General features: G+C 43.4%; 1 protein-coding gene across 1 annotated transcript in view; it reads right to left on the bottom strand.

Annotated features, from left to right (window-relative positions):
• The window catches only part of LOC137521637 (circularly permutated Ras protein 1-like), a 123,266-nt gene that overhangs the window by 5,477 nt on the left and 92,712 nt on the right, over positions 1-25,077 (bottom strand). The window contains exons 21-31 of the mRNA XM_068241147.1: positions 21,475-21,564; positions 20,527-20,678; positions 17,943-18,024; positions 15,752-15,879; positions 13,906-13,990; positions 11,434-11,540; positions 9,475-9,587; positions 4,508-4,619; positions 2,669-2,809; positions 1,858-1,951; positions 356-412 (exon numbers count right to left, since the gene is read on the bottom strand). Coding sequence (XP_068097248.1) covers positions 356-412; positions 1,858-1,951; positions 2,669-2,809; positions 4,508-4,619; positions 9,475-9,587; positions 11,434-11,540; positions 13,906-13,990; positions 15,752-15,879; positions 17,943-18,024; positions 20,527-20,678; positions 21,475-21,564 — 1,161 coding nt within the window. The remainder of the gene's footprint in view (positions 1-355; positions 413-1,857; positions 1,952-2,668; positions 2,810-4,507; positions 4,620-9,474; positions 9,588-11,433; positions 11,541-13,905; positions 13,991-15,751; positions 15,880-17,942; positions 18,025-20,526; positions 20,679-21,474; positions 21,565-25,077) is intronic.

The following is a 25,077-nucleotide window of genomic DNA, read 5'->3' as shown; positions in this document are numbered from 1 at the left end:
GTTTGTACTTGGCAAAATAAATGATTCTGATAATAGCTGAAAACTAAGAAAAAATATTTTTTTTTCTTCTTACTCCCTTTAAAATGCATATAAATAAATAATTATAAGCAAAAAGTACCACCCAAAGAACACAACAATTTTGGTGGTATAAAGAGTAATGTGTATATACAGTATATTATTTAGCTGTGATATGTATCAATAAAGTTACTGGTACATGAATGGGAGGAGCATAAAATGTGAAAATTGCTCTGGTTTTTAAGGGAAAACCCCTCAGTGGTGAAGTGGTTAAATTTCAAATCTGAAGTGAGTTTCCTTACCTCAAGTTTACTTTAAGACAATCCACAAATCTACTTACTTTCACTACCGGAGTCTCTGAGGCGGTATCCACAGTGTTAGTCCTTGATGAATCTCTCTAAACACATGCAAAAAAAAAATAATAATTAAAATTCTGTTGTGCAAATAGGACAACTATCAAAGTCAACTAAAATTCTAAATGGCACGTACGGTATATTTCCAGTAATTACTACCAAATAGCAATACAAAGGCTTTTTTTCATGATGTTTTATGTGAAGAAAATATGACATTTACAGAGAACAGTTTTCACTGTGGGCATTACTATGGAGGACTGTGTCCAGCACATCCAGCATACAGAAACAATCTTCACTGGCTGTAATAAGGTGCCTGGAATCTGTTCAAAATGATAGAAAGCAGAAATATAGCTTCAAATGTGTGTAAATAACTCATCAGCTGCAGCTCCGTGTGTTCCTGTCTCTCTCTGTCTCTGCCTCACAGTCTAAAGTAAACCGTTTACAGCCAGTAATTGCTCATTCTGAATGGGGAGGGGGAGGGTAAGCATCCAAGTAAGGAAAAAGTACAGGTCCTTCCCTTCAGATCCTTCCCCGTATCTAAAAAAAATCCATCATCTGTTCTCATATGATCTGTGAAAGAGCAGAGTGTGTGTAAGCAGGGCATAAACAAATAGTAAATCATTCCTCTATGAATAGTGACAGAGAAGTGGGACCTAGCTACATGGTATAGCTCTAGCCCGATGCCGACACAAACTGTTACAAACAAGGCATTTTTTTCACACAGGCTGTGATGAGAGACTTCTGAAAAGGTTTTTATTGTTGATGGCTAAAAGTTCTATAGGTATGTGGGATTTACATAAGGACGATTTCTTTGATAGTTGTTCTTTAACTATTACCAGTCTGATGCGTCATATCTGTGAGCACTAACAGCTAACACTAACAGCTAAAAAACACATACATTTCAGAGGCTTAACATAGCATAAAGCAGTTTGCAGGTCTTCGTTTTCTTTCACAATGTTGGTGTCAGTGAGCATCATTGAACTCAGTGGGATGTTAGGCCTGTTGCTGAAGACTGAATTTTTACAAAGGCCATCTCTAGGTCATGGCTTATGAAAGCTGCTGTAAAAGGGGGGAGGAGGATAGTCATGTAAGAAGGTAGGCTGCTACATGTAAGACAAGGCAGTAATGGACAAGGGAGCTGTATGTGGAATGGGGGATACACATGGAATAGGTGTGACTGTCGCTCATGGTGGGCTGCAGAGTGAAATTAGGGACTGGCATACAGAGCACCCCATGTATGTTTGCAAGAGGAAAATGTGCACTTAAGGGGGGAGGATGGATGGCAGAAGAAAGTTGGCCAAGAGGACACAAAGGATAGATCTAGTCCTACTGCTTGGCAATGCTCACATCATGTACAAGTCTCTAAGGAAAAATTACAATTGTACATGCTAATCCAACATCTTTTATGTATTTTTAATAATTTGTTCATTTTCCATTGCTCAGGTTTTCAGTTAGTAGAGTTAACTTTTAGTGTCTATGTAATACTCACCTGTACATAGGCCTGAAGATCTTCATAGATGGGGGCCATGGAATTCTCCCAGTCTTCATACACAACTCCCTGGTCCTGGTACTTTTCATTTCTCCTAAGAAGTCAAAAAACAGTGCAAGCATGAAGGAAACTAGCCTACAAATCCATCCACAAGGCTTGCTTGACCTACATTTCTGAACTCCTCCACATATACACACCTGACCGCTGCCCACTCCAATCCTCCAACAACATATGCCTGAGCATACCCATTCCCGACTCCAAGACTTCTTTAGAGCTGCCTCCACTCTCTGGAACTTCCTTCCTATACCCATTAGGCTTGCCCTGTCCTTCAACACCTTCAAGTAAGCATTCAAAACGTACCTGTTCACATTGGCCTACCCTCCCGCACTAATGCCCTAATTATACCTGCTGAGCAACCATGCAGTGGTCCCTTACCTAGTATGTCCCTACCCCTTCCCTCTAGATTGTAAGCCTTTGGCAGAGTCGTCTTCCCCCGTATCGTACTTGATCACACAATCTCATTATTGAACATCCATCCCATTGGTGGGCTTGAACTACTTGGTTTCCATGATCACCATGATTGCATGATCCTGTTCCCTTGTATTCTTGAATAAGCTAATGCTGTATGTCACCCCGTTTATTGTCGATGTCTCTGGTCGTTTTTACTGTCTAGCGCTGCGTAATATTTTGGTGCCTTATAAAACTGATCATAACATTATTGCAAGCAACAGCAGGGACGAGAGCTACATATTGCCTTCAGTATTGCTTAGTTGCTCATGCTTTGTGACAGGTTCACTAAAGCCGTACTTACATGACTTCGTCTATGAGCTCCTTCAGCTCTAAGGCAACTTTGCTGGCCTCATTCACATGTCCTTCCATGGCAAGGCGGCCACAGAACTGCACACTGTGGGTCTGTAGGACACTCAGGTTAATGGATTCCAGAGCAGCAACACTAGAAAGAGAACATAAGATCAGGCCAGAAGTTTTGGAAATATGGCTAAATATGAAGTACTGCATCTCCAAACTAGCACATCAACATCTATTGCCATACAAATCCTAACTCCATTGTCTTCAAATCCTGAGTGCCCCAAATCAGTCTGGTCATGAAGATAGGAGATGATTGTCGCCAGTGTTTACAGATGTTTATATGCCATCTCCAGCCTTGCTTTAGGATAAAAGCAATCTGTCAGGTTTGTTAGGTAGGTTAGTTAGTGTTTTTTAATAAAATCTAATGTCTACTCTGTTAAAAAAGACCAAAACTAATTGCTATAGTGAAAGCCTGTCTTCAGGGGTATAGCTAGAAATCATGGTGCCCCCAGGGAAATCTTGCTGGGGACCCCCAATATATACACCTCCTTTACCTCCCCTCATGATGAACCTATGGCCTGTAGTTGTGGTTCTATGACAATGTGGCCACCATGACTCTCTACCTATAACAAATGTGATCAATATGTGCAAGCATAAATGTACCAATCACCATGGGAAAATTCACATATCACCATGGAAATGGTGGCATCGGGGGAGTGGTTGGAGAGACTGGGAGGTTAATCCAATAGCCTGCTGATCTCCCTCCCCAGTGCTGAAAGCAAACCTGGCAGCAGACTCTGCTGTGAAAAAACCTGCTGCCTGTTACAAGTCTACAGATGGACATGTACAGTAGAGTCCCGGTTATCCAGAACTCAACTAACCAACAGTCTCAACCAACCAGCACAAATCAACAGCAGTACTCACAGTGGTGAAGACCAACGTCTTAGGCTGTTTGTAGGCTCCGTTGTGGAAAAAGACTGGGCTCCAAGGCTCCCCCAATGCTTATATACTTTCAATTTCTGTATTTTAACAGGTTACACAGTTCATGGTATGTATATAGAGTGGGGAATAGTACTGTATTAGCTAGGACTTTACATTAAAGGGACTCCGAGCTCTACTTAAAAAGTAAAATAGTACTCACCGGGGGCTTTCTTTAGTCCAGCGCTGGTCGGGAGGTCCCACGACGGCGTCCTGGCTCCTCTCCTAGGCCCCGCTCCGGAATGGCTGGATGGCGGCAGCCCGGGCGACACTCGGCTGAGTGTCGGGCTCCTTCTTCCGCGTATGACGTCACACGCCGGCCGCCTCGCATCATCACGGCGGCCGGCGTGGCAGTACGGCGCATGCGCGCTTTAAATCGCGCATGCGCCGTACTGCCACGCCGGCCGCTGTGATGACGCGAGGCGGCCGGCGTGTGACGTCAGCCGCGTCATACGCGGAAGAAGGAGCCCGACACTCAGCCGAGTGTCGCCCGGGCTGCCGCCGTCCAGCCATTCCGGAGTGGGGCCTAGGAGAGGAGCCAGGACGCCGTCGTGGGACCTCCTGACCAGCGCTGGACTAAAGAAAGCCCCCGGTGAGTACTATTTTACTTTTTAAGTAGAGCTCGGAGTCCCTTTAAGACTCAAGTAACCAGAAAGCACACTTATCTGGCATAAGCCAATCCACGCCGGTGACGGATACTGTATGTATTAATTTTTTTAGCCAGTGGCATTGGATAATGATTGAAGCATATACTGAATTTTTCACCACAACTTCTTGTCATTTTGAGGGTTTTATACTTCGGGGAAGTGCATGGATCTGGACCATCATACTTAAGCTACAGTGAAGGCTTTCTTGACAGTTGTACCTGTCATTGGTGACCGGCCTCTTCTGGCTGATGACTCGCGCTCTGCTCCTTCCATCCGGGAGGGTAAACATCAGCTGCACTTGTACTGGGAGCTGGGAGTGCCGCAACACCTCTGTTATCAGCAAAACAATGACACGAACCATCAATAGAATTCTCTGCGAAATGCAGGTTTGATTCTGACAACAGGCAAGCCTAAATACCATTCACAGTTTCATTACAATGTAATTATGATAGTTTTATAGCTTTATATTGATTGTTTTAGAACACCATGTTCTTTTTTATTTACCATGTTTATAGAAGTAGAGTACCACAAAGTATAACAATAATTATGATTCTTGAACAGCTCAGAGGTTTGGAGCTGTGCTCTTTTCATACCAGTAATCGCAGTCCTCCTCTACTCCCTAGGTTCTCAACATGCGGTACGCGTACCCCAGGGGGTACTTCTGATGGGTCCAGGGGGTACTCGGGCTTGATATACTTAACCAAGAATAACAAATTTAGAGATTTAGAAAATTATAATTATTTAAACACCAAATTAGCATTTTAGCTAATTAAAAGCAATAATAAATGTTTGCACATTGTTTAGCACCAATTATCATGTACTACAATTAAATATATATTTGTCAAGGGGTACTTGTGATCATGTTTACTATGCTAGGGGGTACTCGATGAGTACACAGTTTTAAAAGGGGTACACACTAATAAAATGTTGAGAAACACTGCTCTACTCCATGAGAGCGCCACAAAGGGGCACATATAGTCAAATGAACAACAAATGCAGAACATAAGCAATAACTAGTATCAGGGACAGATTTTCCATAAGGCACTGTAGGCGCATGCCTACAGGCGTCTAATGATGGAGAGGTGGCTTACTTCCCTCCCTAGAGCCGCTCTCCTTCCTTCCCTATGCAGAGTCCTGAGCGGAGCATAGATAATAGGTTATGCTGGCTACCTAATACTAAGGGACACCTGTGGCTACCTACGTCAGACAGTAGAAGTAAAAAAAGAGGACAAGTCAGTACACCTGTGGAGCGGTTCGGCGGGGTGGGGGGTGGAGGTTCAAGGAAGGTGAATGAAGTCTAGGGCGCCTAAACATTTGTGCCTATAGGCTCCTAGGTGATGTAAATCCAGGCCTGACTAGTATACAACAAAGACCAGACGTATAAAAGATTCTGCAGAATTCAGCTCTCACTGCACCAGGTGCACCAGCATGTATAGCTGTATATATATGTATGTGTATAGCCAGATCTACACAGACGGAGGTACCCGTGTACCGTCAGGTAAGTCGATTCTTAAGTTTATATATGGATATGGAACACTGATTAGACAAAACATTAAAACACCTGCCTAAAATTTTGTAGTTTCACCCTAACACCACCAAAACAACTCTCATGCATTAAAGCAAACCTGAAGCGACCTAAAAACAAACTTTGCATCAGGAGATGGAGAAAGGACCAGGAAGCTCTACGGGATCCAGAGCATTCCCTCTTCTTAGGTGAGAGTATCAGTCTTTTCTGTTTAGGTCACCTCAGGTTCACTTTAAGGTATGAACTTTACAAGACCTGTGATTGTATCCTCTGGTATCTCGCATAAAGATATTAGCAGTAGATCCTTGAAGCCCTGTAGATTGCAAGATGTAGTTTTCATGGATTGGACTGAAATCTGTGATTCGGAGGGGCCAAAGAAAATGCATTTATCAGACTTCTGCAATTACTCCGTGGCCTACATTGTAGGTGCTTGGTGGTGGGGTCAGAACAAGCACTCCGATTGGTCTGTGGCTATGCAGCCCCATATACAGGAAGCTGCACTGCATTGATTATTTAGACACCTATCTCATGGCTAGCACTGGATTTTGAAGTAATTTGTATTTCTGGCCTAGGGTCAGCCCACATGGGCTAGATAATGCTCCTCTCGCAGATTGGTAAACCTTGTGTACCCATGAATCACCAGTTGTGTTTCTTTGGGCCACTCTTATGCTGGGTACACATTTTCCGTACGATTTTCCCACCCGATCGTTTCTTCTGCTTGACTCTGCACTCGATTCTCTTATCTTTGCTCGTTTTTCTTATCTTTTCCCATTCACTTCTATGAGAAATCGAGCGCAGAATCGATTGAGAGTAATATCGGACATGAGGGAATTTATCAATCAGATGCATCTATCGTATGGAAAATCATAACGTGTGTACCCAGCATTAGTAGGTACTAACTCATGGCTGGGCAAACTTTTTGCGTCCTGTGCTGCATTCTTTCAATTCTCCCCTGCCTCCCCGCAGAGTCGTGAGCGGGTGGCAAGCGAGGAACTTAAAACTCACCAGCTCCGAGTCCAGCGTCATCTCCATGGCAACAGGGAGTCACATGACTCTTCGTCAGGACGTTGCCAGCGTGTAATAGTTTGCCCAGCTTTGTGCTAACTACTGCATACCACTAACACCCTGTAACACCACCCATATTAGAAATGCTTTGACCCAGCCACCTAGCCATCACAATTCAGCCTCTTTCAAAATTCTTTAGAGCCTTATACTTGCCCATTTTTCATGGTTTTGACACATCACTTTCAAGAACTGACTAGCCGTTTGCTGCCTAATATAGCCCACCTCTTCGCAGGTGCTGTAGTAATAAGACATTCAATTTTCTTCACCTGCAAGCAGTTTCACTGAAATTGCATGCACATAAGTGCATGCACACTGTTGGAATGTCCAAGTCTGGATTTAGATTGGCAATGCTGCCAGGGCCGGCCTTAGGTTTCACAGCGCCCTGAATGAAACCTGATTTTTGTGCCCCCCCCTTCATCCTCTTGCCACGTGCATATACACACACGCACGCACGTATAAATACACACAGGCCCATATGCAATTCCCCTTTTCTCCTGAGATATCTCCTAGAATAGTGGTTCCCAACCTTTTTGACATTGTGACACATCATGCCAAATGCTCAGATCTCTGCGTCACATATGTATAATAGAAAAAAATACTATTAATAACCACGATTGGTTGAATAGCATGCATTAGCCTCAATACACTTAAAAATGAAGGGCCGAACCTTTCAGGAATATTAATAAAAACAATCAGTGGGACAGTTAGCCACCTTCCCCCCCATTTAGAATGATAGCACAGCACTGACAATTTGCACCACATGTTATAGTCGCAGTGCGCCGCCGCCCCCCCCCCCCCCCCCAAAACGCCCTCAGACTCAGTATAGATAGGTAGCCAGGTATAGGTGCCCCCAGTATAGGATCTCATGTGTAGGTACCCTCAATTTAGGTTGCCAAGCATAGGTGCCCCCAGTATAGGAAGTCACTTGAAGGTCTCCATTCCCCCCATAGGTAGCCAGGTGTAGGTGCCTCCAGTATAGGTAGCCAGGTGTTGGAGTCCTCAGTAAAGGTAGCCAAGTGTTGGAGCCCTCAGTAAAGCTATAGGTGCCCTCAGTATAGGAAATCAGGTGTAGGTGCCCTCAGTATAGGTACCCAGCTATAGGCGCCCCCTTGGAAGCTGGCACCCTGAGCGACCGCTCCAGGTCGCTCATATCAAAGGCCGGCTACGAATGCTGCAAACAGTGATATTAAAACACCACTTTTTCGTCAAATGACTTCTTGGTCAAAAAAATGATGTACCGTATTTTTCTAAATATAAGATGCACTTTTTCTTCACCAAAAGCTTGCTGCTGTGCACTCTGGTCCTCCGAGGCTTATGAGAAAACTGACCGCCAGGAGACTTCGGCGCAGGATACAGCCGGTATATGGCTTATCCTGCTGCTGCACAAGTCCCAGCCGCCGTAAATACTATTCCCCCTCTTGGTCCACGTGGATGATGGGGAATGATGTAATTCGGCTTCCAGCTATTGCTGGTGGCCGAATTACAATGCTTTAAATGTAACTTCGGCTCCGTCTTCTGACGGCGCCGAAGTTACTCACTGTGTGCTGCTATAGCCGTAATTCCTATTACGGTCTATGGTGGCACCGGCTGCGCCCAAATCTCCTGCGCTGGATTACTTGTGTTCGCCTCTGAGGGCTCCCTCCTTCACTTGCATATCCTCAGCTGTCGCGCTTCTCTTCCCCACAGTTTCCATCTGCAACCACCACAAATCCTGCTGCTGTACGCGTTCTAGGGTCATGCATTACGTGCAGCGCACCTACACCACCAGGTCACACAGTATCAGGGCAACAGTAACTAGGAAGAACACCATAACTAGGAAGGATGGCGCGTGTACATCGGTAGGATGTGTGGTGGCTGCAGACTACAGATGGTAATGCTTAGAATTCATGAAGAAGCATGTGACCAGTTTGATCAGCTGATACATTTGTAAAGTTCTGATTTGCTGTGATGACTTCCTGGTGTAAAACATGATAATGCTGGCGCTTTATAAATACAATAAATAAATAACCAGCAAATCAGAACCTTACAAATCTATCAGCTGGTCAAACTGATCACATGCTTCTCCAGGAGTTCTCCTAAGCATTGCCATCCCTACTGCAGATGGAGGCTAAGGGGAAGGGGAGTGTGGCAGCTGGGGTCGTGATGTGTGAAGGACGGCGCTCTTGGATGACTGGAGCATATAGCAACAAGATGACCCATAACGGAGGAGGAGAAGAGCAAAGCAGCAGGATCAGGTGAGATCTTTGACTTGAGTTGTAGTGTAGTGTCAGTGTGGCTGGTGGGCAGCATGGGTTAGTGCAGCATTTGGTGGGGTGGGACATCAGGAGTTAGTGAAGTGTAGCTTAGTGTAGTTGGTGGGGGCAGCAGTGGTTATTGTAGTTGGGCAGTGTAGCTTAGATAGAGACAGTTTGGGAGGAGGGGGGGGGGGGGGGGGGCGTTCATAAGATGCCCCTGCACCATGGACACACCAGGTTTAGCATTTTTTTCCCCGATTTTTGCCCTCTAAAACTAGGTGTGTATTATAGTCGGAAGCAAGTTATAGTTTGAAAAATAGTCAATTTTTTTAGCATTTAAGAGCTTAGAAGAATGCCTTACCTTTTGTCTTAGCAGGATTGACTGTAAATTCTGCAGACAGAACAGTATCAGGAGTTGTGCTTCCCAATTTTCTCTCCAAAACAGGATGAGTATGTCCCTCATAGAGGAAGTGCCTGGATACAATCCAAGAAGAGCAGAAACTGACCAATGGGAATTGAGCTCATAGGAACAGATATATGGATCTTTAAGCAGAATACACTGAATGGAGAATAACAAAGTATTTCTCAATGTATAAAATTATGACATCAAGGAGATCCTGGAAGGAAAATAATTTTCGTTTAAAGGAAAACTAAAGTGCGGAGTATATGGAGACTGCCATATGTATTCCCTTTTAAACAATACCAGTTACCTGGCTTGCTGCTGATCTTCCATGCATCAGTAGTATCTGAATCACACACCTGAAAAAAACATGCGGCATATCCAGTCAAACATCTGATCTGCATGCTTGTTCAGGGTCTGTGGCTTAACCTCCTGGGCGATAATCCCGAGCTGAGCTCGGGGTATATCGCGCAGGAGGATTTCTCAGGCCCTGGTGGGCCGATTTGCATAATTTTTTTTGTTACATGCAGCTAGCACTTTGGCCACCGCTCGCCGCCGATCCGCCGCTACCCGCCGTGCCGCGCAGCCCCCCCCCCCCAGATCCCTTGCGCAGCCTGGCCAATCAGTGCCAGGCAGCGCTGAGGGGTGGATCGGGACTCCCTCTGACGTCATGACGTCGGTGACGTCATCCCGCCCCGTCGCCATGGCGACCGGGGAAGCTAAGCAGGAAATCCCGTTCTGAACGGGATTTCCTGCTTACTCTGATCGCCAAAGGCGATCGGAGTGGGTGGGGGGATGCCGCTGCGCAGCGGCTATCATGTAGCGAGCCCAGGGCTCGCTACATGATTTAAAAAATAAAAAATAAAAAAGTGCTGCGCCCCCTCCTGGGCGATGTAATTGTATCACCCAGAGGGTTAAAGTGTTAAAGGCAGAGGATCAGCAGGACAACCAGGCAATCTGCATTGTTTAAAAAGAAATAAATATGGCAGCTTTCATATACCTTTCACTTCAGATGTCCTTTAAAAAAAAAGTTATATCACTGTGGCTACATATGTGACGATAAAAAATCTATTTTGGTTAATGGAATTATCAGTGAATCAAAAATGTTGATTGTCGCCTTCAAATTAAGTTCATTTTCAGCTTCTACTGAAATGCGAAAGGACTAACTGTCACTTTAAATTGTGTAGCCATGCATCTTTTAGCAACAATAAAAGAAGTTTCAAAAATGTGGCGCTGTGAGGCAATTCCTATACTTTATTTAAAATTTAGATGTAAAAAATATAAAAAATTGGAGAGGTATACAGAATTAATATACGATCAGATTACTTGAAACATTCTCAGCCATAATAACGGATTTAGTAGTATATTTTAAAGGACAAGGATGCAATAAAATATGGTCAAATTATCACTAATATATAAAAAGCAGTAGCCAGAAAAATGTGGCACCGTAATGAGTGTCGCATTTACCCCCTATATGTGTCATCATGATTATATAGAAGAGTTTTCATCATTCTGTGTCTCAGTAAAAAGTTATTAGTTGATCACAATAACCAGAAGGTCAAAGTTCTTGTATTGTTTTCTGTACTCAACAGAAATAGAAGGAATAGTAAAGCAAACTGCAATGGACAACAGCTGTTCCAGGATCTCTAATGCTAGGTAAACACAATACAATTTTCTGTTAGATTTATCTGCCAGGTCGATTTTTTTCCAACATGTCCGATCTTAATTTCGATCGATTTTCCGATTGATTTCCATAGCAGTGAACAGAAATTGATCAGAAAATCAATAGAAAAATCGATCAAAATTAAGATCGGACATGTTGGAAAAAATCATTCTGGCAGGTAAATCTAACAGAAAATTGTACCGTGTGTACTTCGCGTTAGAGCTTTGAGTTGGCTCTCCATTGAGAAGGTTACTTACATGTCCTGGGGCAGATAAACCTTCACTGTCACATCCGTGGCACTGATTTCTTCATCTAGGATAGACTGGAATTCTTTGGCCAAGTTCAAGGGATGCACAATATTCACCTAGCGAGGAAAGGAAATGTGGACTGGTTAATATTTACAAATTAAAAGCAAATGTCCAACAAAGATAGGCTGTAGTAGCCTAAATCACTCATAAAACAGTTCTTTGATATATGGGATCATTTTGTCAACATTACCGGGCATATTTATTATTGGCTGTAAAAATGCTTTTTAATTCCTTTGCTTGTGCATAGTTTCTTTACTGGAATGCTCAGCTCTCCTTAATTTAAGGATTGGAGAGAGAGAAGGTCAATCGGCACTGCAGGTGCTTTATTCCAAATGCAGGCACAGGTACAGTACAAAAAATCACACGGATAAAAAATTGTTCACATACCATGAGATGGAGGGGGGTGATGCGGTGGGTGCTGGGGGAAGGTGCCTGACAGCCGTTTCGCGCTGCGATGCGCTTCAAAGGAGGCTAATGTGCGGGGCTCCCTCTTGCCGAGCTTAAAATACATTTACAGCTCGGCGTTCAGCGTGTCCGCGCCGTTTGGAGCTGCCCTGATTGGTCAGAAACGCGGTGGGACGCATATGCGCTCCACCGTGGATTGCTGGGATGCCTGACGTATTGTCAGTACGGAGGCTCATGCAGACCACGCTAATTAGGTGGCTGCAGATACTATTGCATCTTACAGAGCCTGACCTCCATATATCTGAGCACGCAGCCTGCACCAACAGCAGAAGTATTTTTTTAGATGGAAATCTTCCTTATCTCTCTGAAATTTCCGCAGTTTACGTTCTTTTATGAGATCTTGTACAGTGGTTAGTTTGCGATCTATTCGTTTCAAAGTTTTCAAATACTGTGATCGATCCACCAAGCCTTGATATTGTGCTTTAATAGTTTCAATTTCTTTAGTCGTTTTAACGTGTTCCTGTTTTGAACGTTCCAAAACAATATCTTGCAGTCTCGCTGCGTGATCTAGATATGCCTGATTCCTCGTCACCCTGATATTCAGAGGGCTCCACGGATCTTCTAAAGCCTCTGGCTGATATCTGATCGTCCTTGTATTGTTGTAAGGTGGTTACTGTCCAAAATAGCTTGACCTCCTTCTCGCTTAGTCTCTCCAAGTTAGTTTCCGCAACCCTAGCACCCACCGTTTTATTAGATTTTGTTGACGATATTGAATTTTTGAAAAAACTTTTTACGTCACTCCTGCCGCTTGTTACTTTAGCTGCTTCCAGCTCGTTGTCGCTGTCTGTATCGCTTTCATTAGAATCTGAGCGATAATTGCAGACTTGATCTGGGCATGTAGACATGCTGCGTGCTCAAACTAGAGACAAGAAGTCCACATGTAAGCAAAGGGAGGAGGGGAATGAGAGGTAGTTGGCACTGCAGCTTGGGGACAGCTGTCGCTGGAAAAACATAGGCAGGATGCACACCCACTCTTTTTTTCCTGCTGTTGGTGCAGGCTGCGTGCTCAGATATATGGAGGTCAGGCTCTGTAAGATGCAATAGTATCTGCAGCCACCTAATTAGTGTGGTCTGCATGAGCCTCCGTACTGAAAATACATCAGGCATCCCAGCAATTCGCGGTGGAGCGCATATGCGTCAGCGTTTCTGACCAATCAGGGCAGCTATGGGCGGCTCCAAACGGCGCGGACACGCCGAACGCCGAGCTGTAAATGTATTTAAGCTCGGCAAGAGGGAGCCCCGCAAATTAACCTCCGTTGAAGCGCATCGCAGCGCGAAACGGCCGTCAGGCACCTTCCCCCAGCACCCACCGCATCACTCCACTCCATCTCATGGTATGTGAACAATTTTTTATCCGTGTGATTTTTTTGTACTGTACCTGTGTCTGCATTTGGAATAAAGCACCTGCAGTGCCGATTGACCTTCTCTCTCTCCAATCCTTCAAAACCTGACCTCCATATATCTGAGCACGCAGCCTGCACCAACAGCAGGAAAAAAGTGTGGGTGTGCATCCTGCCTATGTTCTTCCAGCGACAGCTGTCCCCAAGCTGCAGTGCCAACAACCTCTCCTTTCCCTCCTCCCTTTGCTTACATGTCTCCTTTATTGAGTATTGAGTTAATTTATCAAGATTGCCCTAAATAATAAGATTAAAACAAAAGCATTCAATCCTGTTATGCTCCCCACTTCCATGTTCTCTGCACCATGTGATGCGGAGTACCCAATGACCTAAGAAAGGATTCCCAGAATTCCACATAATTAACATCCTAGGCTAAGCATCAGTGGGAGGGCGTGGCTACATACCAATATACAGCCATATATAACTATAGGAAAGGTTTCTTATGCTGAAACCAGGCTATTTATCATAAAAGTGGGTATCCTGAATAATTGACTGCATTCTATTATCTGTTGTTAGAGGTTCGCCTTTAAATGTTCAGCTGTTTCAGCACCCTGCATACCTTTCCCCCTGTCTTATCAGCCAGGAGTCCCAGTTCCGGCAGCCTGCAGTCTGTTCCTTCTAATGTCACCACCGAGACCACCACACTGTAAAGACATAAAAAAAGTTCTACAAGTCTATCTATATGCTTTAATATAACAAAAACAAAAAAACTATAGGTTCTGATTCTTTCTAAAACATTTTACTGTGTATCTAACATATAACATAATTGGTTAAGACTGAATTAAAGAGGTGCCCGTATTGCTGTTTGGGGTTATTTTTGGCACATACAGTATGCTGACCCGAGGAAGCGAAATGCTTAATGCAAAATAAAATTTTATTTCTTCCATCAGCCTAATCCCCATTTTTGGGGGGTAACCCAACTCTTACTGTTCTTTTTAAACTGTCTTTAAAATTGTTATTGTCATATTGGGGTGCCTCTTTCAACTTGGAAGGCTGAATTAGGAAGGTTCTAAAATAAACTGGTTTTAGTAATGCGAGTTAAAGTGAATCTGAAGCCTATATTAAAATAAAAAACAGATACTTACCTAAGGAGAGGGAAGGATCTGGGTCCTATTGAGCCTTCCCGTTCTCCTCCTGCTGTCCTCGTTCTCCCGCAGGCTCCACGGTTTGAATCTCCCACCACGGGAGACTTCGGCAATCTTCGGAAGCACTCGAGCTTCCATAGGCCGGCGGCTCTGTACCTCGCGCATGCGAGAGCACCAGAGAGGACGCTTGCGCATGCGCAGTATGGAGCGGCCCGTCTTAGGAAGCCCAAGTGCTTCTAAAGGCTGCCAAAGTCTCCCCAGCCCAGAAGAGAGCAGTCAAACGACCAAATTGGAGGAGCCTGCGGGGGAATGCGGGCACCGGGAGGAGACCGGGAAGGCTCATTGGGACCCAGGTCCTTCCCTCTCCTTAGGTAAGTATCTATTTTTTATTTTAATTTTGGCTTCAGACTCTCTTTAGAGGAGGAGGAATTTATCACAAGTGGCAACATCTTTAGTACTGGCAGAGGAATGTCCATTTACTGAGTTCTAAAGCCAGTAGAAAAGATTGCTGGTGTCTTAGAATGCTCAGGGGCTAAGTCTCAGTGGGAGAGCGGGGATCATGCCAATATACAGCATCATATAGCCATAAGAAGAGTTTCTGATGCTGAAACCAGGTTATTTAAAGGGATACTGTAGGGGGGTCGGGGGAAAATGAGTTGAACTTACCTGGGGCTTCTAATAGTCCCCCACAGACATCCTGTGTTGGCACAGCCACTCACCGATGCTCCGGCCCCGCCTCCAGTTCACTTCTGGAATTTCTGACTTTAAAGTCAGAAAACCACTGCGCCTGCACGCCTGTGTCCTCACTCCCGCTGATGTCACCAGGAGTGTACTGCGCAGACACAGACCATACTGGGTCTGCGCTGTGCGCTCTTGGTGACATCAGCGGGATCGAGGACACGGCAACGCAGGCGCAGTGGTTTTCAGACTTTAAAGTCTGAAATTCCAGAAGTGAACCGGAGGCGGGGCCGGAGCATCGGTGAGTGGCTGCGCCAACACAGGATGTCTGCGGGGGACCGTTAGAAGCCCCGGGTAAGTTCAACTCATTTTCCCCCGACCCCCTACAGTGTCCCTTTAATGTAAAAGTGGGTATCCTGAATAATTTACAGCATTCTATTATATGTTGTTACGGTTCCTCTTTAACAATTCATAGTGGTATGAAAAGCAAGGTTCACATGTGTGGATAATTATCATGGTTGCTATTAGCTGCCTAGGACAGGTGTAGCTCCAGAAGATATACCCTTCATCAACTACTGCACTTTTATACCAGGATGAAGATGGTTACACTACACTGAAAACACACAGAAGATGATACCCAACCTGTGCTGAAGAGCCAGATCTCCCAGATTGCTGTAGTACAGCCTGGATGACTGGTAGATGTACTCTTCAGTAATGTTTTCCAAGTCTCCCAGGTCAGTGTTTGCCCGACCATCTGTACAGATTATCACCTATGAAAGACAATAGACAAATCACACTATATAGCATACATGCCAATCATGGCAAATAACTGTAACATCATCTTAAAACATAAGGTAGGTCTTGAAAAACAAAGCAATAGTTCCTAATTTCATGTGGAAAGAGCAAATCAGTACCTCCTGGTCTAAAGAAGCACCACCATACCTACCTTGCATTGCAATGCAATTCTGTTTGGCCCACCACAAATTTCTGGTGTGGTTCCCTGCTACTGACCTCAACTGACACAAGCAGGGGAATAACTAGTCATCACTGGGCCCCCCTGCGAAATTTTGGAAGCGGCCCCCCACCCCCCTCGCTTTCTGCACAGGAAAACTGAGGATCAATGTGTTTTCCCCATGCAGATAAAAACACTTAGACTTAAAGGAAATGTTAGGCAATCTATGCTACCCCTAGATCTACTTCCTCCAGCCCCTTGCAGCAGACAAGTCCCTTGTCGCAGCTCTGTACATACATACACAGCCATATTATTTTACTACATGAGAGCACATGCTATATGGAGGAACAACAATGACATGCTGAACATAAGATATAGTATTTACTGTAACTTTGGCAAAACATTCAGAATGTCACTGATTGATACTGTTATTACAGGATCTTGAACTCAGTATGACTGAGACAACAAGCTCTCAAAGAGGCAGCGACAGTCAGACATCAATCTTACCCACTCCATTGTGTTGTAAAAGTAATTAGACACCATAAGGTCATGAGCCTGTGTGTGATAAGAATCTAGGAATCTCTTTTGAGGGAAGGTCTACAACTTTTTTCCAACATGTGACTGCTTTGTTTATAACATTGTACATGAAGTCATCAGAACTGCTGCAGTGTGAGACAGATGTTTTTTACGAACTTTAGGGTGCAGGGACAGTGTACAAATTCCAAAGTGTGTATGATTCCTTATCTGTGTGGTAGACACAAGCAGTCAACATAACAATGGTACGAGAGTAGAATATGTTTTCTCTCCATGCCCTTAGTTGTCAGTCTCTCAATCCTTTCCCCCCACGGGGCCCCCTGTGGCTTCTGGGCCCCTTGCGGAGGCATCCCTTGCAGGGTCTATTGTTACGCCGCTGGACATAAGACACAAGTTGTGAATGGACTTCAAAAGGGCTTTCCTCCCTTTTTCATAAAATAGGTTGCATAGAACTGTTTGAGGCACTTGATACTTTTTGGCCCATCAGAAAATCTGTTTTTCCCCACCACTGATGTCCACCATTTTTTTGTTACTGCATGTGATACTCTTTTTTACAACACCAGTAGTAAATTCTTGAAGCTATCTGGACTTGCCTCCATCAGATCTATGAGTGTGCATAGTCAGATAAACACATAATCTCCTATGGACTCTTTAATTATGGGGGAAAGAGCAGGTTGAGGTGGGGTACTGCTGCAACGGGTGAACAGTATGTTGGTACTGGGCACCTGTGACAGAGAGAATTTCTACTTATCTAATCATCACCAATTTTATGGATATGATACATACTAATGCATACATATGTCTTTATTTTTATTAAGCGATACAGCCCTGCAGTATGAGGCATGGAAACTGTAGACTAAGTAAAACACACAGACAAGGGTCTGGATAGTGTAATGGTTAAGGGCTCTGCATCTGACACAGGAGACCTGGGTTCAATTCTCAGCTCTTCCTGTTCAGTAAGCCAGCACCTATTCAGTCAGGAGACCTTGGGCAAGACTCCATAACACTGCTACTGCCTATAGAGCGCGTCCTAGTGGCTGCAGCTCTGGTGCTTTGAGTCCACCAGGAGAAAAGCACAATATAAATGTTATTTGTCTTGTCTATTTCATATTCATGTTTGGTGGCTGTCCTCTTTGTAACCAATTGCTGCAAGCTATACTGTGGCTAATTGAATTCAGAACATGGTAACTATTTTGGTAGCCAGTAATTATTCCTTCGTGAATTTAAATACAAGAAAATTAGACTAACCCCCCCCCAAAAAAAAAAAATAAAGACTTCCCTCAGTCACTTTAGTCGCAACCTTTACCAATGGGCAAAACAACAGCAATTTGGTGACAACTAACTTGCCTTAGATCCTGGTCTTTTGGAAGCCATTGCTATGGAAACCAAAGCTGCCGGTCCCAATGCTGTAGCGCCATTTTCTTGCAGGCTGCAATAAATGAAAATATGGTTATAACATGACCATAGCTACACTTTTTAAAGAAAACCTGATATGATGTAATAAGCAGCTTTTATACTTACCTGGGACTTCCTCAAGCCCCATGTCAGCGGAGGAATGGTGGGGCCCAGGAGAACGGTAATGGAGCCCATGGCCAGCATGGGGCTGGAAGAAGTCCCAGGTAAGTATAAAAGCTGCTTATTGCATCATATCTGGTACACTTTAAGCTTTCATATCCATCTAATGGGATAGGATATATGTTTTTAGACAGAAGTGAAAGTCCGACTGAATGTCATGAGCTTAAAGTGGATCCGAGATAAACTTTTACACATTTCATAATTGTGCCCCTTACATATATTTTAAAAGGCATTCCTCAAGCCAAATACTTTTTTGTTTGTTTTAATGCCCTAATTCCCTATAAACTAAACAAGCTGCACCCACAGCTCCTCCAGTCCCTAGGCATTCTTAGTCCCATGTAGCCAGTGCTCATGGGAGCTCAGTCTGGGGAAGAGGAGGCTTTTCCCGAAGGAGAAGGAAGCGTTACCAGGCGGGAGCTGCTGAGGTTTCAGAGACAAGGGGGTGGAGAGGGGAGGAGAATATGGGATGGAGTTTTCACAGGCTGAGGGGTGGAGATACAGATCAGCTTGCCTGTGTAATGATGACAAGCAGAATATGGCTGCTCTCATTTGATCAGAGGAAGAAATAATCATATACTGTTGAAGCTGTTTGCAGCTAGATTTACTGTGTAAACCATCTAAACTTTAGATAAGATATATAGACAAGTTACTTGCTATAGTTAGTATTTCATCTCAGATCCGCTTTAAGTCTGACCACACTTGGGAACAGGGCTGTTTTTGGATGTTCCATGCACAAAAACCTGTGACTCGCACCCCAGCATACACTTACACATACTTGAAACATAATTGAAAGTGTGTACCAGGCTTTACACCTGGTACACACCTAAAACTTTCATTGGCCAATTACTGACCAATTTTACCACCTCCATGTAGTATGAGAGTTTACCTACACAATCTGCTCATAGTATTCATAATCTGTAGACTCTCATACTACATGGAGGTGGTAAAATTAGCCAATCATTGGACATTCAAAATTGAAATCATGTACCACGTTTTAGCTTGATACATCTCATCTACAGATTCCAGGTTTTCTCAAAATAGTTTGTGTTTATTGTTAAGTATTCTGCCCCCTTGTAATGAGATTGTTAAATGGGATGAAAATACAGTAAAAAATGAAATATGAAACAGTGTGAGACTGGTCTAATGTCACTTGAAGGCATATTTACACCTTACTGATGCTAACTACCGTAGATAACATTGCTGGCTGCAGGGCAAATTATCAGTCTGACTTGTAATTAAAGGAAACCTGTATACCTCCCCCTTCTCCCCCCCCTCCCCCCCCAAAAAAAACAACAACCTCGTTTATCTCCATATTTATTTATTAAAAAATACATTGATTGTGGAAAACAGAACTTGTATTGCTGAAAACAAAGACAAAAATACTTCTGTTGTAAGATTGGCATCCTTTTGTGTATAATGACAGATTTTCTGTTCTTGCAGTTGCAATGTAAACACTCATTCAGAAAGGTGAATTTGTTACAGAAATGTTGTCATGATAAGGACAATTAAAAAAAAATATTTATGAATAAAAAACGTTATTATCAAATGCCCGATCCAATGGATGGACTGGAGCACGGTGGCATAGCACTATCGCCTGGCAGCACTGGGTCTCCGGTTTGAATCCCAGCCAGGGCACTATCTGCATGGAGCTTGTATATTCTCTGCATGGGTCTCCTCTGGGCGCACCAGTTTCCTCCTACATCCTCAAAACATACATATAAGTTAATAGTCTTCTCCCTGAATTGGCCCTAGACTACAAGGACTATGGTAGGGATTAGATTGCGCGCTCCTCTGAGGGACAGTTAGCGACAATACTACAGTATATTATATATATATATATATATATATATACATTTTTTTTTATTATTATTATTTAAATAATATTATTATGATTTAGTTATATAGCGCCGACATCTTCTGCAGTGTTGTACAGAGTAACAGAGTATACAGTCTTGTCACTAACTGTTCTTCAGAGGGGCTCACAATCTAATTCCTACCATAGTCCTATGTCTATGTATGTATCGTGTAGTGTATGTTGCAGTCTAGGGCCAATTTAGGGCCTGTATGTTTTTAGGATGTGGGAGGAAACCAAAGTGCTCAGAGGAAACCCACACAGAACCTACAAGCTCCTTGCAGATGTTGACCCTGCTGGGATATGAACCAAGGTCCTAGCGCTGCAAGGCGAGAGTGCTAACCACTACACCACCGTCCAGCTCACAAACTCTTTAAGAGAAAACAACCAGTAGTATTAAGTCCCATATTTTCCCAGCATGCTTTTCTAAGATGGCGCGAGTACATAAATACATTTTTGCTATCTACACCCAGCCATTCCACACAGAGTAACTTGCTTTGTTACCAGTCTATTGTGTTCTCCAGGGCATGCAGGGTCTTTTCCAGCGCATGCGGCACCAGCTGACTCTCCCCCTGGGACTTCAGGTAGTCAGTATCCAGAAGCTCACAGTCCTCCAATACCTGTGGCTTCCCACTGCCATCACCATATATCTTCACCTGAAAAACAGCCAAGTATCATATACATATTGGTAGCCAATAAAGACTGCCTCAGCCAATAATCCAGCGTGTGTACAGCAGCCCCCAACCCCGCCTTGCAAGGGATCCGACAGGAGGATGTATGTTTGTGCCGCTGCTTGCCCCATTCACTGCGTGACATCATGCTTGTGCTACTCTATTGGCCAACCTCTCCCCTGGATAGCAACAGGACGCATTGTCAGCAGCACTACTGACTCCGCGTCTGTACGTGGTTGGCCCAGCAATGTCGACTGAGGGATCAGGTCCTGATACCCGACGGGAGACATCAGTCACAGGTGTGTACGGACCGTAAGCTTGAACCTGATCTCATTAGATCATTTTCACTTCAGGTTTGCTTTAAAGAAACAACGACAAAAGTGAAGAAGCTGAAAATCATCAATAAGAAAGCAGTAAGAAAAGATCTATGCTCTTTTCCAATCGTATGACATAAAATTGAAGCCTGAGTTATGCAGCATAAACAATTTGGCCCCCGACTTAGACTATACTTTAGATTTTGGCCCCTTACGTGATGGAGTTTGACACCTCTTTAATCTGTGAGAGTGGTACCATTAAAAATATGCTGCATGGTGTGTTGTTTACACCTCTCTACAGCACAGCTCAGGGGAACGGGAACCCCACTCTGTCATAGCCACACACTGTTATATGACAGCTGTTGTACAACGCACAATATATTCTAACTATGGACCCCATTCACCCCTGTAAATCATCCTGTATATTTCCTTTATCTGATATAGCACACCTGTTATTTCAGGCTTACCTGGTCACTGAAGGTGACAAGCGCCACTCTCCTTCTGGGATACTTCTTGTGCAGGAAATACAGTGTTTCACTCAGAGCGCACTTCACAGCCTACAACGAAGATATACAGAACTTACCATGCAGCTGCATCTGAATCATTTCCATAATTGTTGCCCCGAAAGATCATTCTGGGAAAGTTCTGGAAACACTTTGGGAATAACCATTGTACAGACTAGGGATGGTCAATGTGATGCAAATCATTCTGCGTTCATACAGAATTATGCAAGTTCTGAATGCACATTTAAAGGGGAACTTCGGCCTAAACAAACATACTTTCATTAAGTTACATCAGTTATGTTAATTAAAATAGATGGGTAATATAACCTCTTACCCACCCTGTTTTAAAAGAACAGGCAAATGTTTATGATTTCATGGGGGCATCCATCTTTTTCATGGGGGCAGCCATCATTTTGGTTGTAAGGAGGTGACGGGAAGCATGAGACACAGTTTCAACTGTCCGGTGTCCTGATCACCCCTCCCAGCTGTGCGCACTAGGCTTCAAATCCCAAATTAAAAAAACAAAAAATTGCACCAAAACAGCAGAACGAGAACAACAATATCAGAACTCCCATCATGATTTGCACAGCATCAGGGGAAAAAAATGCCCAGGCAGTTTTCTTCTGTGCAGCTAAAAATGAGACTTAGTTAAGAAAAACAAAGTTCTGATGCTGTGAAACTGTTAAATAAATGCCAAGCCTTTTCAGTGCTGCTGAGTAGATTTTTAGTCTGGAGATTCACTTTAACCAGCTTGAAAATGTGTCAAAAACCTGTACGGTTCTTGCCTTTTGCATGATCGCTAACTCAGTAAAGGTCCGGCCTTTAAAGCGTTCATATCATAAAAATCCGGCATAGCGGGGTCTGAACCCTCTATAACAGTAATTATAGATTGACGGTATACCTTGAAATGAATCAGAGCACTCAGTATTTGATTTTATATTTTTTAAAAATGTATTCGCTTATCATACAGCATCAGGGCCGGGCCGAGGCATAGGCTGGAGAGGCTCCAGCCTCAGGGCGCAGTGTAGGAGGGGGCGCAGAATTCAATCAGCTGTCATTCCTAATTGTGTTTGAAGCAGAAAGAAATAAGAAAAGAGAATACATGGCAGTGACTGCAAGCCATATAACTAGATATTAAGGTGTTGGGGAGGTTGTGGGCCCTGTGGCGCCTCTTAGTCTAATAGCAATCGGTGTGTGACAGCTGGTTTGGCAGGGATGGAGGGGTGCACTTTGGTGTCTCAGCCTTGGGTGCTGGAGGACCTTGTCCCGGCTCTGTACAGCATATATACAAAATATGAACAGTTCCAAGTATTGTTTCCTTCTTTCAGTATGCCATCTCATCAGGCCTTTATAGCCAAGCAATCATCAATCTTCTAAGCACACTCAAAAAAGAATTGAACAGTTGTGTTATGTAGAATAGGATCAAAAGTAATCTCATCTGTATTGGTAGATAGTAGCTGTGTAAAGACTTGTAGTAATCTTCTTAAAGAAATAGCATAAAAATAGCTTCTAATGGAACTTCTTCTATAGAACTTCTTCTTAACAGAACTTAATGTTGAAAAATTAATAAAGTAAATCACCAGAATATTAAGCATATTACCCCTTCTGTGTCATCTCTGCAGCATCTAGAACAGGGGTCAGGAAACTTTTTGGATGAGAGAGCCATAAACGCCACATATTTTAAAATGTACTTCCGTGAGAGCCATACAACATGTTTCAAACTGGGACAGTGTGCATGCGCAGCAGAGGGCTGTCCCTGTTGCCATTGTGATGAGTATACAGTTGATCCTCTGGGCAGCGGAACTGTCAGACACCTCTTAGCTTCTCTTGGGTTTCAGCAACACCAGCAATTTCCCGAGAGCCAGAGAGGAGAAATACAGACCAACAGCTTGTACAATTTGCTAGCTGACTTGGGGGTTGATTCACTTTGTAGGATGAGATCCCCGCACTTTAGCCCAATAGACTACCTGTCAAGTGACAGGCAAGCCTATTGGGCCAATCAAAGTGCAGGGATCTTGTTCTACAAAGTCACTGGACCTGACAGGGTCCAGAGTGGGAAAGTTGGAGCAGCTGTTCGTTTTGGGGGGTAGCGTGAGTAAGTTAGTAGTGAATGCTACAGCAGTAGTGTGCCTACTTTGAAAATGTTACTTGCGCTGCCACACTAAACTATGCTGCTTGAGCAATGCAGCTTTGTGAATCAACCCCTACTGATTTGTATGTGAGCCAGATGTAGCCATCAAAAGAGCCACATCTGGCTCCCGAGCCATAGGTTCCCTACCCCTGATCTAGAACATGTGGGAAAGTAGCTTCTGTCTTGTAGCTGAGTATGAGTCTTTCAGGAGAGATTCAGTCTGGATGTCTCTGAATAGCTTCTCAATCCACCTATTTTTATACACATGGATCCAATATGGCTGCCTAATTTGGAATTTCCCCAAGAAGCTATGGGCCCCAGTGCAAGTTTTACGTGGGCCGCCCCAAGCCCCCCCCCCCCCGCAGCACTCTTTATATAACAATTGATACGGCACACCAAAACCTGTCAAGGACAACCACAGTGTCAGAGGTGCAAGAAGGGAATGGGGAACAGCATTTTAATAATTACAACTATTTAGAGCATATATATAAGTGATTATTACTAGCACAGGACTAATAGAGAGCTAATACTGTGTTTGAGGGAGGGCCCCATGGGGTCCCTCTGGCCCAAGGGCCCCGATGCGGCCGCAACCTCTGCAACCCCTATTGCTACGCCACTGAATTTCCCTTAATCTCTGGTTATGATTAGCTGGGATTTCTGTGCGTCAATCGTTATCTTGTTTTGAATACCTATGATTGTTTACAATTAATTATTTAACTTATCAATGGGAATGAAGGGAGCTTGGGATGTTTACACATACTAACATTTGCTTATCGGGTCATTTTTGACGCAGTTATTAAAAATGGACATCACCAGCTATCTTGCCCGCTGTTTTGACTTATTTGCCCCAGAAACTGGGACTCAAATATTAAACAATGTCATTCATGACGCACTTCTGATAATGTGTCCCTCTGTTAATTAGTTACACAGAAAAAACTGTGAATCTGTAACTTAAAATTTACAGCAATTTAATGCTTATTTAAAACACTGTAACTATTCTTATAGAATAATCAAATAACATGTTCACTGATATTTATCAAATAATTTAATTCTATAATTGTTTTCTAAAAAGGAGGTAAAAATATGACTTGTGTGTATTAATTTTATGATTATAAAAACCACCAGGAGGCATTAATGTCCTAAAGACAATAAGACACTAGAAAAAAAAACTTGCAATGTTCATTATTAACATTCCAGAATATTTGATAAGACTTCCTAACCCAAACATCTAAAATGTGTTTCAAATTTTCACTGCAGAATCCATCATTCAAATGTATTTCAAAGTTATACATTCTATTATATTTAATTATGGGGTTTAACAATAATTATTTCTTTCTTTAGAAGGAATGTATTAATTAATAATATTTATGTGTAATAACAGAGCAAATATACATATATCAAATATACATATAGCAAATATCCTTTAGATTGTAAGC

Source organism: Hyperolius riggenbachi, chromosome 6 (assembly GCF_040937935.1).
Source record: "Hyperolius riggenbachi isolate aHypRig1 chromosome 6, aHypRig1.pri, whole genome shotgun sequence".
In the NCBI taxonomy this organism is placed as follows: Eukaryota; Metazoa; Chordata; class Amphibia; order Anura; family Hyperoliidae; genus Hyperolius; species Hyperolius riggenbachi.
This window is presented reverse-complemented; position numbering and strand designations above follow the sequence as displayed.